The 15,630-nt window shown below is 45.4% G+C and overlaps 1 protein-coding gene across 5 annotated transcripts in view; it reads left to right on the top strand.

Moving 5' to 3' along the window:
• Mapkbp1 (mitogen-activated protein kinase binding protein 1) overlaps window positions 1-15,630 on the top strand; it is a 64,226-nt gene that overhangs the window by 33,791 nt on the left and 14,805 nt on the right. For all 5 annotated transcript variants that reach the window (XR_002820363.1, XM_023711249.1, XM_023711243.1 and 2 more), the window contains 5 exons: window positions 12,909-12,971; window positions 13,157-13,214; window positions 14,223-14,393; window positions 14,916-15,053; window positions 15,263-15,445. Coding sequence is in view for 4 of the 5 variants with exons in the window: in XM_023711249.1 (XP_023567017.1) it covers window positions 12,909-12,971; window positions 13,157-13,214; window positions 14,223-14,393; window positions 14,916-15,053; window positions 15,263-15,445 (613 nt within the window). In the remaining variant the exon portion in view is untranslated. The remainder of the gene's footprint in view (window positions 1-12,908; window positions 12,972-13,156; window positions 13,215-14,222; window positions 14,394-14,915; window positions 15,054-15,262; window positions 15,446-15,630) is intronic.

Raw genomic sequence — 15,630 nt, 5'->3', positions numbered from 1 at the left:
AAGGTTTAAAAAAGCAATGAAAATAGGGCTGGAGAGATGGCTCAGTGGTCTAAAGCACCTACTTAGAACAAGCTTGGCAAAGCACAGGGACTGGGGTTCGATCCCCCAGCACCACATGCCAGCCTGCCCCGCCCCCAGGTGGGCTGAGCTGGCCACACACACACACACACACACACACACACTAAATAAATGTAAAAAAATAAAAAAAATAAAGTTCATTAAAAAAACAATGAAAATAAATTCTTATATGAACTACATTAAAAATACCAATAGACTTCTACAAAAAAACTTTATTTCAATTATCACACCTAAGACAGTCTTCATACATGACAACAACACATTCCATACACACAAGTCACTTACACTTACAGCACATGTGTTTTGCATTCTTACCCTTTTCCTAGGACATGCCTTATATCTTGCTGGTCTTGCTGTTTTGTCAGGAGGATCTTAATTATTATACAATGTGTAGTTAACAGAAATATAAAATATCAATAAAATAGAGTAGTAAATTCTTATTATGTGTATTACATGTTTAGAATAAACATCAACTTTTTAACATTAGGAAGGGCTGGGAAGATAGCTCAGCAGAATAAGAACTTGAAGGGCCTGAGTTCAATCTCCAGTTCCACCAAAAAAAAAAAAAAAAAATTTAACATTCGGGGCCAGGGATATAGCTCATTGGCTCAGTGCCTGCCTGGCAAATCCAAGGTCCTGAGTTTGATTCCCAGTATCAAAATATAAAAACACACTTTGGGGCCAGGGAGATGGCTCAGTAGATTAAATACTTGCCTGGCAAGTGCAAGGGTCTGAGTTCAATCTCCAGTTAAAAAATAATAATAATAATAATAAATAAATAAATTTAGTTTCATCAATATTAAAAAAAAACATTTTAACATTAGTTGTGTGTTTGCTTAAAAAACCTAAAGAATAATATCAGAAATAAGTTCCTCCATAAAATACAATGATAATCCCAATAAAATTCTAGAACAAAAATAATCTGCTTCAATTTTCACACCCAGTGTTGTCTTCACAACTGTATGTTCCATGCACACGTCTCTCTTACACTGACAGAAAGCACATATGCTTAGCTTTCCTTTCCTATGTGGCAGGCTGTTCTTCTTTTTTTAATCTTTTATTTATTTGGTACAGGGTCTCCCTACACAGCTCAGACACATAGTGATTCTTCTGTCTCAGCCTCCCCAGCACTGGGATTATAGTTGTGTGTGACCACACTCAGTATTGTGACTGGCACAACGTATGATACCAGGCATTAAACCTGGGTCCTTGTACTTGCCAGGCAGGAGCTTAGACCCAAACTATCTCCCCAGCCCCACAGCAGGCCATTCTTGTCACCTCTTTTTGTTTTGTCAGGCACTTCCTACTGTGTTGTACAATGTGCACTTTGCAGAAAAATAAGATGTCAATAAAATAAAATAAGATACAAAGTATGTAATGATCAGAGTTTAAAAGTTAACTTTTCACATTAGCTGTTTACCTGCTTACAAAACCTAAAAGATAGCATCAGAAATAAAAACTTAGGTGGACTATAATGTAAATACAAACAAAAGTCTACCACAGAAAGAATCTTTGCTTCAACTGTCACACCCAAGGCAGTCTCCACATATGAAAACTATACATTCTATGCACAAGTATGGCTTACACTGATAGCACTGATGTTATGCTTTCTTGTCTTTTCCTATCAGACACAGTTGGTATTGTTTTGGTTTTCCTGTTGTCGGTAGTAGGTCTGCAGTGCTGCACCTGCCTGTTCACCTGTCAGCTCTCCAGTGTGTTCTGCAATTTTTGTGCATAGTTCTCTGGGCAGGAACATTTTGTTTTTCTTCTGCTGTAAATAATGATCTTTTATGCATTCCAGTCCCAGTCTTCTGAGAAAATTACTCCTTGATATTTTACACTTGTTGTTTTCTTTGTAAACTATCAAACTATGCCACACATGTTTAGGATCGAGAAAAACACAACCATTGGCCAATGCTTTGTGTTTTGAGTGACATCAGAGTTGCCATATAACTCATCAACATCATCTGCTGTGACTTTGGTCATGTTATAGAAAGTTGCCATCTCAGGCTCCTGGGTTTTTTTTTGTTTTGTTTTGTTTTGTTTTTTTGTATTTTAGTAAGGGTCTACAGGGCCTACAGGGTCTCACTACGTAGACCCGACTCGTGATCCATCAAGCGCCTGTGTCATTGAAGTTTCCCTGTTAATATTTCCATCATGATGCAGTGTTGACATCAGTATGTTTTTCTTTGCCACATAGGATGCCAATCTTACATCTCTCTGAAATTCAAAGATTATACTATACAATTCTGTTTTCAAATCACAGCATTTCTTCTGGGATTTCTGCTTTGTTCCTGCATACAGTGCCTATACTGGTCAACTTGTGCTGTGTTAGCAAACGTAACATCAATTGGGACCAGTGAACCAATTGTTGAGTGTCACATTCTGATTAGTTTTGGAGATGGGAGCAGCAAGTCTGTTCCTATCATCATTTGGTGTATTACTATTTGATAAAGACAATAAAGTAGGGCTGGAGAGATGGCTCAGTGGTCTAAAGCACCTACTTGGAACACGCTTGGCAAAGCACAGGGACTGCAGTTCGATCCCCCAGCACCACATGCCAGCCAGCCCCGCCCCCTGGTGGGCTGAGCTGGCCACACACACACACTAAATAAATGTTTAAGACAATAAAGTAGCTAAGTTCCAGGATAAATTTCTCAACCGAAAGTGTAAAAGTGCATCTATAAGGGCATCAATTTTTGTGTCATATTTTGAAAGGTTTTTTGGAATGTATTGCCTGAAGCTACAGTGACCATGAAAGGCTAGATGTATTCCTCAATAGTCTTGTATTCGGGCGGTATGTAAGTTGCTTAACAACTACCCACAAGTCTCTCCAACAGTGAGTGCATGGATAGCAGGCAGATGATCAGTTCTTTTTCATTCTTGGTGGGTGATTTTATCATCATCCTCAGGCAGTTTTGAAGGAAACCAGAGATCCTCAGTGTCATTGTTGTTACTCTGTAGCCCTGAAGCCCACCACACCAATGGAAAGCCCTGCTAAGTACAGCAGACTTACAAATGCTTTCAGTTCAGCTAATGAGGAGTCATAAGAAATATGTTTTGAGTATGGCTTTTGCTACATACAAAACATTTTACTTGTATTTATACCATGTGTGTATTGCATAACATCTCGTAGTATTTCATCAGTTACAAACAATTTCTAACATTAAATGGTAACATTCTGTCCCATTCTGGCATTCTATCCCATTGGTTTCACTACTGCCAAGACCTTCACTCTATTTGCAGACCTACTGCTAATATTGGGTCTTTCCAGTGGATTGTGTGACCATTTTGCACCATTTCTATTAGTCAAATATGTATTTACATTGCTGCTTTCTTTGTTCTCTCAGTCTGCATCCCCTGTGTCTGTATTGGTTGATTCTTGCTCCATTTCCCTGTCACAGGAAGTTCGGCTCACATGGTCAACGTCATGGTCATTATCATCTTTATCATCCATGCATGAGTGACCAGATGTTTCACTTTTGACCTCCTCCAAAACTTGCAGATCTGGTTTTATATGTGCCATTGTACTGAACTGAGCTTCTTCTACCAGAAAGATCAAAAGAAAACTTTTTAAAAAAACAATTAAAAAAAAATCCTAAATGCACAGAAATTTAGGAGCATTTCACAGAAAAACTCACTTGTTGCTGCTTTGTATTTCCTGTGCACACTTTGGGATTTGTCTGCCAAGTCAGTGAATACACAGAAGGGTTTTTACTTTTCCCAGGAGCAGCTATTGTGAGTCACACCCACATTTCATTATGGTAAAATACATGCTTACAGAACAGAAGAACAGTGTGGGTATACTTTACCTCCTTTAATGCTCAGACATACATATACAAAACCTGTTAAAAGGAACATTTTTTAGACAAAAATTCTAGTTTGACCCTTACCCACATGCACATACCTCACTGTTAATCATACCAAGTGGCTAAAAATGAATCTTCCTGTATCCCCCTGGCGCAGGCACTGAGATGTACATGTCACTACTCTTAGGCAAATTTAGTAGAAAATAGAAAAATATGGGATGAGTTGTTGGAGCCCAGTGTTATGTCCTTCCAGGCTGAGTTGTTGCTTCTTGTCTTGCTTTTTGACCACCTACCCTTGCCTACCCAAATAAAGATTCATATTTTATATATGTATATTACACACAGTTTTCAGTACCAGGCACAGTAACTACCTTCTAGTTATTTTAAAAAACAACTTTTTATTGTGATGAGATATCATACATTTAAAATATTCAAATTAGGGATTAGGATGTAGTTTAGTGGGAACACACTTGCCTTCCATAATCAAGGCTTTGGTTTTGATCCCCAGGCCCACAACATATAAAATACTCAATTCAGTGTTTTTATTTATTTATTGTAATATTTTCACAGTTGTGCATCTGTCACCACAGTGAGTTTCAGAACAAGTAAAAATCCACCAGAACCATAGGTTCAAGATCAGCCTGGGCAACAGGATGTGTCAAAATAAATAGGGTTCAGGATGTAGCTCAGTGGTAGACCACTTGCCTAGCATGCCCTGGATTCAGTCTGTAGCTCTGCAAAAATAAGGGGGAGGGGGAGAGAGAAAATGGATGGATGGAAGGATAGAAGGATACTTGTTAGCAATCATTGTCCTACCCATCTCCCCCAAAACTGCAAACTTTAAGCAACCACTAATCTAATTTTTTTCAACAGAAAAAAATTTTAATTGGAAAATTAGAGGGAAGATAGAAAAGTACTGCAGCTTAGGTACCTGGAGGGGGTCCACTGATACAGGGCTCAGACTAGCCCACCTACAAAAGCAAGAAACCAAATTTCAAATATTACCTGCTGGGCTGGGGTCCTGCTGATCATTATCTCAGTCCAGGTTTCATAATGTGGGAATCATTATCACTGAGGGTAGTTTTGTTCCCAAGAAATATGGTCTCTGTGGTATCTCAGTCATGTGGGGCTCCACCTTTTCTGGAATCCAGGTGATTACAGGTTTAGAACAATGGCTGACACCTTCAGGGTATAGAAGAATGTCCCTGGAAATACCCTATTATTGTACTTCCTGTCTCTGTAGATTTGTCTATTCTGGATATTTCATATAAATAAAATCATGATAGTGGGATTTTTGGCTTTTTTTGGGACACAGGATCTTGCTACATACAGTGTAGCCCAGGCCAGCCTTGAACTCATGGTAATCAGGCATGTGCCAACACACATGGCTGATAGTTGGCTTTTTGCAACTGACTTATTTCATTTACCATAATATTTTCACAATTAATTTATGTAATAGCATATGTCCATGCACTGTTCCTTTTTGTGGCTGGAGAATAATCCATTGTATGGGTATATCACATTTTATCTATTTTTCCAGTGGATTTGACTCATTTTTGGTTTTTAGCTGGTGGGACTACTCAGCTACCTTTGTCACTATGACAGATGCCAGGGACATGGAAGAGAAGTGGGAACTGTGGCCAGTGTTCTTTCCCTTGCTACCCTTTCATTTCTTTGCTCCTACACATGAAAAACTCCCAATGAGAGTTTCATAGGTATTTGCAGAAGTGTTTCCTTGGGCACCTGTCTCTAGTTCTTTCTGTCAGCTACTGTCCATTGCTGATGGGTACAAGAACATGAAAATGACAGCGGCCATTGCTTTGGCTTTGTAAAAATCCCATCATCCCCTGGTGTCATTTCCCTAGCACTGTTTACAGTTTCCATTCCAGTTGCATGATCTTAGTTTTCTCATCTCATCACAAAAGCTGTTTTTATCAAGTATTTGCTCTGTTTCAAGTAACTTTTTTGCAGGGCACAGATGTTGAGACAAGATCTTGATTTGTAGTTCAGGGTGGCCTTGAATTCAGTGTGCAGCCCAGACTGGCCTCAAACTTGTGGCAATCCTCCTGCCTCAGTTTGCTAAGCACTGGGATTACAGGTGTGTACAATCATGCCAGGCCCAGGTACTTTTTAAACATTTTACACAAACTTTAATATTCAGAACAGAACTGTGCAGTTGGTACTGTTATCACTCTCACGTTCTAGACAAAGAAACCAGGTTTCAAGGAGGTAAACAGTTTATTCATTGTTGCTTCTTCAATAGTGTCTAAGAACTCTAACTGCAGAGCTCTGGCTCCTAAAATGGCATGGAGTAAGGGAAGACCAGACTGTCTGGTTATTTCTCAAAGCTGCTTTTCCTCTAAGCTGTCTACTGGCTGTGTGTTCAAGAAGAGTCTAATTTATGGGCAGTTGAGTCTTTGCCAGGGAGACTTCTGCCCCCAGGGGTCTCTCTTCAGGGGTCCTCTTATGTTTGGTGCTGGCTGATGGGTGGTGGGGGCTCTGCTGGTGAGGCTTCACAGACCTCCTCTTCTCCAGAAACGAGTAGGAGAAGGACCTCTCTTCTTGGATAGCTCTGTGCAGCGTGCCTCCAGGGAATTCCACTCCTTCTTGCCTCTGCCTGGAAAAGCCAAGTTTTTTCATGTTGAGGTGGGGCTGGGGTAGGGCTGGAAGGAAGATAGACAGGAAAGCCTGGGGTGCTAGGCCCTGCGTGCTGAGCCCTGTGTCCTTGCCTAAGGAGATCCAACCCCCTTTTGCTCCTCCACACACATCTGGCCCCAGGCTTGCCATTTCCAAGGTTTGTGTTCCTGCTTATGGGCAGGTCCCAGCCCAGTGCACATGTCTGGGAGTGAGTATCCTTCCTAGCAGTGCTTGTAGCTTCTCTACCATAACCTCTAGTAGTTTCCTGAGTGTGCTTGGCTTGAGCCAGCCCTGGGCTGCAAGCACCCTGATCTGTTTGTTCCCTGACCTTTGGGTTTCTTCTAACTTCAGCTTCTTTCTTTGCAAATGGCTTCTTTCTGGGCATTTTAGCTCTGCTCTGTGCCAGAGCCCATTGATCTGCTTTGAGGTATCTGAGGACCACCACCATCTGTGCGAGCACAAGCATGCCCTTTGCTTTCCTTGTCGTCCTCCTCTTGCTATCTAATAATCCCACTGCCACCCCCATCCCCCACTCTAGTTCCTGCTGTGCTCTAGGAGCCAGCTCAGGTATCCTAGAAACAAGAAGAGAAACAAAACTCAGAAAAGCCTCCCAGAGGCCTAGAGGCAAATATCAAACCAAAACAAAATATTCTGAGAGGAAATGAAACAGCACAAGGCAGAGGGCAGGCAGAGGAACTTCAGGCTAAGTGTGGAGTCCCAGGACAGAGACCCCTCAGTTTTAGTGGTTCTTGCTTCTTTTCTCCAACATTCTCTCTTTGCTGTGATTTTCCCTACCTCAAGCTCATCCCTCACCTGTCACACTTTAAGCCCTCCTACCCAAGGATGTCGGGCCGGGCCCAGGCCCAGGCCCAGGCAGTCTTTTGGGGGAACTTAGTTCAGTTGTATACCCTTAATGATATCGGAGCATTTTTTTCATAGCCCTGGTTGCCACTTTAGAGTCAGTCAGTCCTGAGAACAGGTTACCTGTGGGCCCCACTGCAGGAGTAACTAGGGTGAGTATCCTGGGCAGAGCTGCTCCTTGACTGCTGGAGTGGGATGTCTCACAGCAAGGCAACTGGGCCTGCACAGCAGCCAAGAGGTGGCCTTTTAGGTGTTTTTGGCAGAGTGGAGAAAAGGTAAATTCATCTCTTCTGAGAAGGTGTTCTATCTAGTCAGTCCATGATGGAATCTATGCAGAGATGCCCAGCATCAAAGCACTATGCAGTGTGTGAAGCCTCGGAATCCCTCGAACTGTATAAGTGACATGTGAGCTGAAGGAGCACAGCCTCCCTCTACTGCAAGGCAACCCTGTGTGAGTGTTGGCCAGGGTACCTGTGAGACAGTGGAGAGACCAGAAGGTCTGAAAGAGTATTCCTGGACCTGGGGTCCTTATGGGATCACACCCAGCCCCACAAAGCCTCAGTGCCCTTGCTGCCTTTCCTCCTGGCCTCTGCCTGTCTCACGCCTGAAACCAAGGCCCCTTAGTTCTTCCCCTCACAGTTCATTCATCGGTGCATTCATTCATTTATCAGATGTTTGATGAAGACCTGCTCCAGGCCAAACACCAACTATAGTAACAACTAATGAGACAGACAGGGCCACTGCTTGTGTAAATCAAGAAGTGTTAGCACACAGCACTCATGAAGCAAGTGTGAGCAAGGTAACATTAGAGTGGGAAATGTTCTAGAAAATAAGTCAGGGAGGCGGTAAGGAATGAAAATGTGTAAACAGAACTGAGAAAGGCTACTTGAAGACAGCATCAGAGTTCAGTGAGGGTCATAGCTGAGCTGATCCTTGAGTGACGAGGAGGAAGCACCACATGAGAGTTGATGCCAGAGTACGCCAGGTACAGAGAATGTCAAATGCAAAGGTCTAAGAAAAGGCAGAACCAGTTCACTTGTGTAAAGAGCTTACCAGTACCCTGGATGGCTTGACTGGATGAATGAGAAGGAGGGGCGTGGATGCTGCCATTGGACTTTGCTTGCGAGTCTTACTGCTCACACAGCTTTACTTCTTACCTGAGAAGGGAATATGGTAAGGGCTCTGTGGGCTGACAGGGACATACTGATAGCTCTACACCATGGGCCACAGACTCTACAGAGTTCTTAAGCTTTGTATTTCTGAGGAGGGGTGCACGTAGTGGGGCTCATGGCCTGTCTAACAGGATTACTTCTGTGAATTCCATGTATCTAAAGAGGTCTTTAACCAGGGTGGCCACAAGAAATACACTACTGCTAGGCATGCTGGTGCACACCTGTAATCTCAGCACTTGAGAGGCTGAGACAGGAAGATTGCTGCAAGTTCAAGGCCAGTCTAGGCTATATAGTGAGTTCAGGACCAGCCTCAATTATATAGTGAGACCCTGTCTTGGTGAAACAAAATAAAGTAAAACCATGTTAGCATCACTATTACTTGGAATAATTAAAGCTGAATGATTTCCCATTTGATTTGGCTTGGTGTTACATGCCTATAATGTAGTATTGTGGGGGCTGAGGCAAGATGATTTCAAGTTTGAGACAAGCCCGGGCAACTTAGCAACTTAGCTGTCTCAAGTAAACAATAAAAGGGTGGGGAATGTAGCTCAGTATGAAGGCCTTGTGTTCAATCCCCAGTACTCCCCTCAAATATTCCTCTTTGAAAACAGATCTAGAGGAATAGTTTGTAATGCTACATCCAGGTGGCCTTAGACTAACAAGTGTCCCATATATGATGCTAGTTGGGCTTCTGGTTGCAATTGCTGCCCCTGGGATGCCTTTCCCTTATCACTGGTGCATCAGGTTCCCCTCAAGAAGGTGGCTAAGTGCACAAGCTGGTAACTTTGAATGTTAGTTTCAATTCTCACAATTCTGTGAGGTAGAAGTTTTGTATTTTACAGGTAAGGAAACTGAGCTTCAGAGAAGTGAAGGAATGTGCTTCAGATCACGTGTTAGTAGATGGGTCTGTCAGACCCCAATATTGTTCGTTCTCTTCCACATTGCCCTTGGGCATTGGAGAGCACCCCACAGCTGTAAGGTTGAAAGAGCAGTGAACCTGCTCCTTGAGCCATGTTTCACAGGTTCATAGCCAGGTTTCTAAGCATTCAGACAATAGAGATCCCAAAGATCATGACCTAAACGTTTTGTTCACTTATCACAAACACTTTGAGTGCCTACCTTTGAGAGCTGACGATGCAGTGTGTGAAGATAGATACTTCCCCTACAGTAAATTATACAGAGACTGTTACAAGCTGGAGTGTACTTGAAGAAAAGTACGAGCAGTGGTGTGACAGGTGGTAAGGAAGGTGGGGAGTGGGGCTGGAGAGGGTGACATGTTCTGTGTGTCACCATCCAGTTTTACCTGGTCAGAAAGAACTTTGATCTTTCTCTGCCAGCTTCCTGTATGTGCTGCTCTACTTAGAGCTCATCCTTGGTTCCTTTGGAGGATGGAGAGAAGCAAGGGTGGATCCTACATACATCCTAGTTCCTCACAATGGCATTGGCTTCAACCTGTGCAGGAAAGGCAGATGTTGAGGGCTGAGGCCTAGAGGAACTGAGATCTTCTCCTCTCCTTGTGAGAGTGAGCAATTTCTTTGCACCCTCCGGTTCTGAGTTACAGCAGCCAGCGTGTTGGGCCAGCCCAGCTGTTGTCGGGATTTTAGTCAGCACTGTTGTAAAGGTTCACTGCCCAGAAGGGATGTGGAGGTGGAGGCCCCACCCTCCTCTCTCTGGCTCACTGAGGAGCTTATGCCAAGGCCAAGTTTCCCAGAAGACTGAGGTGGCCCTTCAGTGGGGCTGAGAACATGCCCTCCTGTCCTCTTCAGAGGACCACAGCAAGTAGGGCACACACACAGGGAACCTAAGGAACTCTGCCCTCAGTTCAGCCCCTGCATTATTGTCTCCTTGGGTTAGTTTCTCCCTTTTGCTGTATTGGATGGCTTCCTGATCTCAATAATCAGGGGTAAAGTATTCAGATTTTAAGGGTCTTCCTGGGTGTTTTTCTGCCTTGCCTAACTCTTCTGTACTATGCCTGAGAATTTCCCAGGCTCTACTAGAGGCAGAGTGGGGCTGAGAGATTGAAATGAAGAGAGGGTTTGTTCATCTGCCTCTACCCAGTTGTCTCTGCATTGTACACATCACTACTTTTTCTACCTAACCTCCTCCCACTACCTAGGGTTTTTTTTTGGGGGGGGGGTACTGGAAAATGAACTTAGGACCTTGCGCTTGCCAGGAAGATGCTGTGCTCTATGAGAGATTTTTTTGTGTGTGTGGAGGTGGGGATTGAACTCAGGCCCTTGCACTTGCCAGGGAAGCACTTATTCCACTGAGCTATCTCTCCAGCCTTCTATGAGGATCTGAACTCGGAAGAAACAGGATGTTGTTTCTCTAGACGATTCAGAGTATAATGACTGGGAGAGTGTTTTAAACAGTCAGATACACTGGCCTTTCAGGCCATAATGCTTGGGATGGAAGCGCAGTCTTGACCATAGAGTCCTCCTCGCTTAGTTCTTCTGGATTTGGAGTGTGGTTGTCCAGACTGTATATCAATCTCAGTGTAGTCAGAATAACTCTCCGCTGGAGCCCTTTGCTGAAGCTCATCTATAACAAATCAGAAAGCTAAGTAATTCTAATCAGACTGACGAGAAGTCTTTCCTAGCGACAAGCCAGTAGAATCCCCCTCAACAGGTCCGCACAGTTGTAAGAAGATCCAGAAAATCCCAATTGGCCACTGAAAATACTGGGCTTGAAATTCATGGTAGCAGCACTCCTGCAGGGTGGTATTTTTCTCATTGAATAAAGGCTTAACATCTACATATTCAGTCTGTGGGCTTTGAATGATAATGGGTATACTTTTCATGCATCTGTTCAGAAGTGATAGGATCCAGAGCTCCTAATACCATCTTAATTTTGTCATATCTTAAAATCCTCCTAACAGTGGTGTTCTAGAAGGGAAATCAGGAGACTAGAAATTGGCATAAAGAGAGAAAGGACAAAGGAACAAGGAAAAGAGAACAAGGGAAGAGAGAGAGGTGGAGCGAGCCAAAAGAAAACAGCAAGGAGGACCAGGGATATTGCTTCAGTGGTACAGAGCCTGCCTGGCAAAAGTGAGGCCCTGAGTTTACTTCCTGGTACTCCATCCCCCCAAAAACAAAACAACAACAACAAAAAAGAACCAAGGAGATTGGGAAGGGAAGTTAGAGAAGATGATGGGACTTGGGCATTCCAGGTTGTTGGTCAGTGTGCATGCTGTGGCATGTTTGGTCACATCAGAGGTTCCAGGGTCCCAAGAGGAGTACCTGGGAATTTGCATCTACAATTGGTTTGGTGGGCCTAAGATGCTGAGGACTCATTAGCATCTTGTACCACCCCTGCTTTAACTTTCTAGTTAGCAGTGGGGTTTGGGTATGAGGGCTGTGGTGGAGTGCTCACTGCAGAAATTTAGGGTTGGCAGAAGTAGCTGTCTGCTCCTCCCTTCTGCTCTCTTTCCCTGGTATAGTGATGCCAAGCTTGTTCTTGTCAGCTAGTGCCAGTGCTAAAGACATGAGGCATGAGGGCAGCGGGCCAGGGCCTGCTCACAGTTGTGGAACCCAGTGAGAACACTGCTTGGCGGCTGGCTTCTAGCTTCTTGCCCCTGGTGCCTAGCACCTGGCTTTCCTCCCTGGAGCTGCGCTGGATGGTCTGGACCTGATCTCATCCAACAGCCTTGCCACCTGGCTGAGAAGTTGCCCCCGCCCTTCTCTTTGCTTGTCTCCTAGTAATCAGGAGGCCTTCTCAGGCTCCTTGGGGCCAGGGATTCTCTGGGCTGGGCCTGGGAGTTCACACTGAATAAAAAGAAAGCTTTTTGCTTTCACACTGAAAGCTTTCCCAAGCCCTCTCAAGCTGTCTCTGTACCCCCAGCACCTCCCATCTTCCTGGTCCTCCATAAAGTTCTGGTCCAAGTGCAGAACCATCCACACCCTTGCCATCCACATGTGCAGGGTGTGGGCTCAGTTCTTGCGAAATACATGTATGTGTCCAGGTGCAAGGCCTCACCCCTCTTTAGTGTACAAGTGGTTGGCAAATGTGTGGCTCCAAGCCTGAGAACTGGCCGTACATCTGAGCCTTGCTTCAGCACAATCATGTTTATTGCTACCCCGCTTCCTGGGGCAATGAAGGGTTGTGTCCCTACTGCCCCTCGTATGGCCACCCATGGGGTTGGGGCCTAGGGAGCCCTCTCACTCCCTGGAGCTGCAGAGGTTGCCCTGTTAGGTGGGGATGGAAGCATGGACCTGCTGCCAGGTAGAGGCCCTTTTACCATAGCTTCATGATCTTGCTCCCTTTTCCCAATGACCATAAGTTTCAGGTAGTGCGGGGCTCCTGAGGGGTCTTGGGCTTGGTGCTGAACCTGATATCTTGCTCCTCTCCTCAGGTGTGTGGTTGTGCTCTTCAATCCCCGGAAACACAAACAGCACCACATCCTCAACAGTTCCAGGTAGGTGGGCCTGGCTTCAGGGATCACCTCTATTGTCTTGCAGCTCCAGGCCTACAATCAGTTAGGGCCTGATTGGCCCAGGGCCAGATAGGAAGTGCCACACATACCCTTGGGATGTGCTGGTGTTGCTTTGAAGGGGCTGTGGGGTGACCAGCACCCTTCTGAGCATGCCTGGTCTCTTGCAGGAAAACTATCACTGCCTTGGCCTTCTCCCCAGATGGCAAGTACTTGGTCACAGGAGAGGTGAGTGAGGGGGAGGCCAGCAGCACTATGCAGTCTGGGTGGCTTGCCTTCCACCAAAGCCACAGTCCTTTGTCCAGTTAGTGCTGCTGTCAAGTCCTGGTTTTTGCTGCCCTCTAAACAGTGGCTCTTACGTATCAGGTGTATATCAGAATCACTGATCAAAGTGCACAGTGCCCCAAACCAGCCATGAGGGCATTCGGAACAAAAAAAAAAAAAAAAAACCTTATAAAAAAAAAGGGCTGGAGAGATGGCTCAGTGGTCTAAAGCACCTACTTGAAACAAGCTTAGCAGGGGCTGGAGAGATGGCTCAGTGGTCTAAAGCACCTACTTGAAACAAGCTTGGCAAAGCACAGGGACCGCGGTTCGATCCCCAGCACCACATGCCAGCCAGCCCCACCCCCTGGTGGGCTGAGCTGGCCACACACACACACAATAAATAAATGTAATAAATAAAAATAAATAAATAATTAAAAAAAAACAAAAAAACAAAGTGCACAGTGCCAGGTCTGCTTTGTCTCCTGATCCTGTAGGTCTGGACCCCCCAGATCACTCTTCTAACACATTGCTGGGTAGTCTGATGCAGGCTGTTCACACACCTTGAAAACCACTGCCCTAACATATTCCTTATTCCTGGTAGCCACCTGCTGGGTACAGGGGAAATACCTCTGCCCTCACAGCCTGGGGTGGGGTTAGCCTAGGGAGAGACAGGAGTGGCAGTGGTTCTAAAGCCTGGCTGCACATCAGAATCATTCCAGGAGGTTGCCCCAGTACAGAGGTACAGACCTTCACCAAGAGGAGTAAGTAAAATCTGGGGCCACAGTCTCCCTGATATTCACTTTTGCACACAGATACTTATCAAGGTCTTCTATCCCTGTCCTCTGTAGCACCCTGCTCTTGGCTTTTGGCCAGGGTCCATTAGAGGGTGGTGTTGAGTAGGGGAGGAGGCCAGGGCCACTCAGAATTGCTAAGGGGCTATAGTCCTCACATCTACTTCTTGCCTCCCTGCAGAGTGGTCACATGCCTGCTGTGCGGGTGTGGGATGTGGCTGAGCATAGCCAGGTGGCTGAGCTACAGGAGCACAAGTACGGTGTTGCTTGTGTGGCCTTCTCCCCCAGCGCCAAGTACATTGTGTCTGTGGGCTACCAGCATGACATGATTGTCAACGTGTGGGCCTGGAAGGTGAGTGGGCAGGGTGGGATGGCCTGGCAACCATGTGGGGCTCCAGGTGCCAGCTGGGGAGCAGGAAGCTGCCAGCTGAGCTGCTTCACTCTACTCCACTGATCTCTGGCTCATTCTAGAAAATTATTGGAAGCATGAAAGAACAACTCTGTGCAAACATGTTGCTAGAGAGAGCTGGCTTTATGCATCCAAGTACCTTCAGAGGAAAAAAAAAATTTTCAGTTCCTTGAGAGAGGATTCTCCACCTCTCCTTTTCTGACCAGAAAATCTTGGAAAGAAACATTTTTTTTTTTAAGTAGAAATTCTTTCTAACCTTCTATTCTCTGTGCCCTTTTATCCATTTATTTATTTTTGAGGCAGGGTCTTACTGTGTAACTAGGCTGGCCTCCAACTCTTCGTGATCCTCTTGCCTCAGCTTGCCAAGTGCTGGGAGTACAAGGATTCACCTCCTACCTGGCTTAGCCTCTTTTCTTTTAGCCTGGAGAGGCAGAGCCTCAACTCTTTCTTTGACTTTCCCTGCAGAAAAATATTGTGGTAGCCTCCAACAAGGTGTCTAGTCGGGTGACAGCAGTGTCCTTTTCCGAAGATTGCAGCTACTTCGTCACTGCAGGAAACCGGCACATCAAATTCTGGTACCTCGATGACAGTAAGACCTCAAAGGTGAGGCTCTGAGGCTCAGCCAGCCTAGAGGACTGTTCCTCTTCTGGTTGCTCAGTGTCACTCAGAGATTTTGAATGAGCCTGTTGTTACCTGGGCTAGGAAGGGGGTCTCAGAACTCAGGGTACTTGTGGCTCCCCCATTCTCCCTAGGGCTTTGTTCCCAGGGGCAGGTTTCGGGGGTGGATAGATGGCGGTGCTGTGTCTCCACAGGTGAATGCCACTGTTCCTCTGCTGGGCCGCTCAGGGCTGCTAGGGGAGCTGCGGAACAACCTGTTCACAGATGTGGCTTGTGGCCGAGGAAAGAAGGCAGATAGCACCTTCTGCATCACATCCTCCGGGTTGCTGTGCGAGTTCAGTGATCGAAGGCTTTTGGACAAATGGGTGGAGCTGAGAGTAAGTACTTCTGCCCTGGGGAAAGGGATCACCTGTGTTTCAAATAGGGAAAACTGGCAGAGGGCTGCAGACCAAGGGCTGGGCCTCAGGCGTATAAGAGGTGACTTCAGGGAAGAGAAGCCTGGGGTGCTGGAGCTTGGCCCCATGCCTCTCCTGGTGATCTGTATAACTGCCTCCTCTCGCTC

The sequence above is a fragment of the Octodon degus genome, unplaced genomic scaffold (assembly GCF_000260255.1).
Source record: "Octodon degus isolate 3935 unplaced genomic scaffold, OctDeg1.0 scaffold00002, whole genome shotgun sequence".
In the NCBI taxonomy this organism is placed as follows: Eukaryota; Metazoa; Chordata; class Mammalia; order Rodentia; family Octodontidae; genus Octodon; species Octodon degus.
Note: the sequence above shows the minus strand (reverse complement) of the source record. Positions and strands in the feature narration are given on the sequence as shown.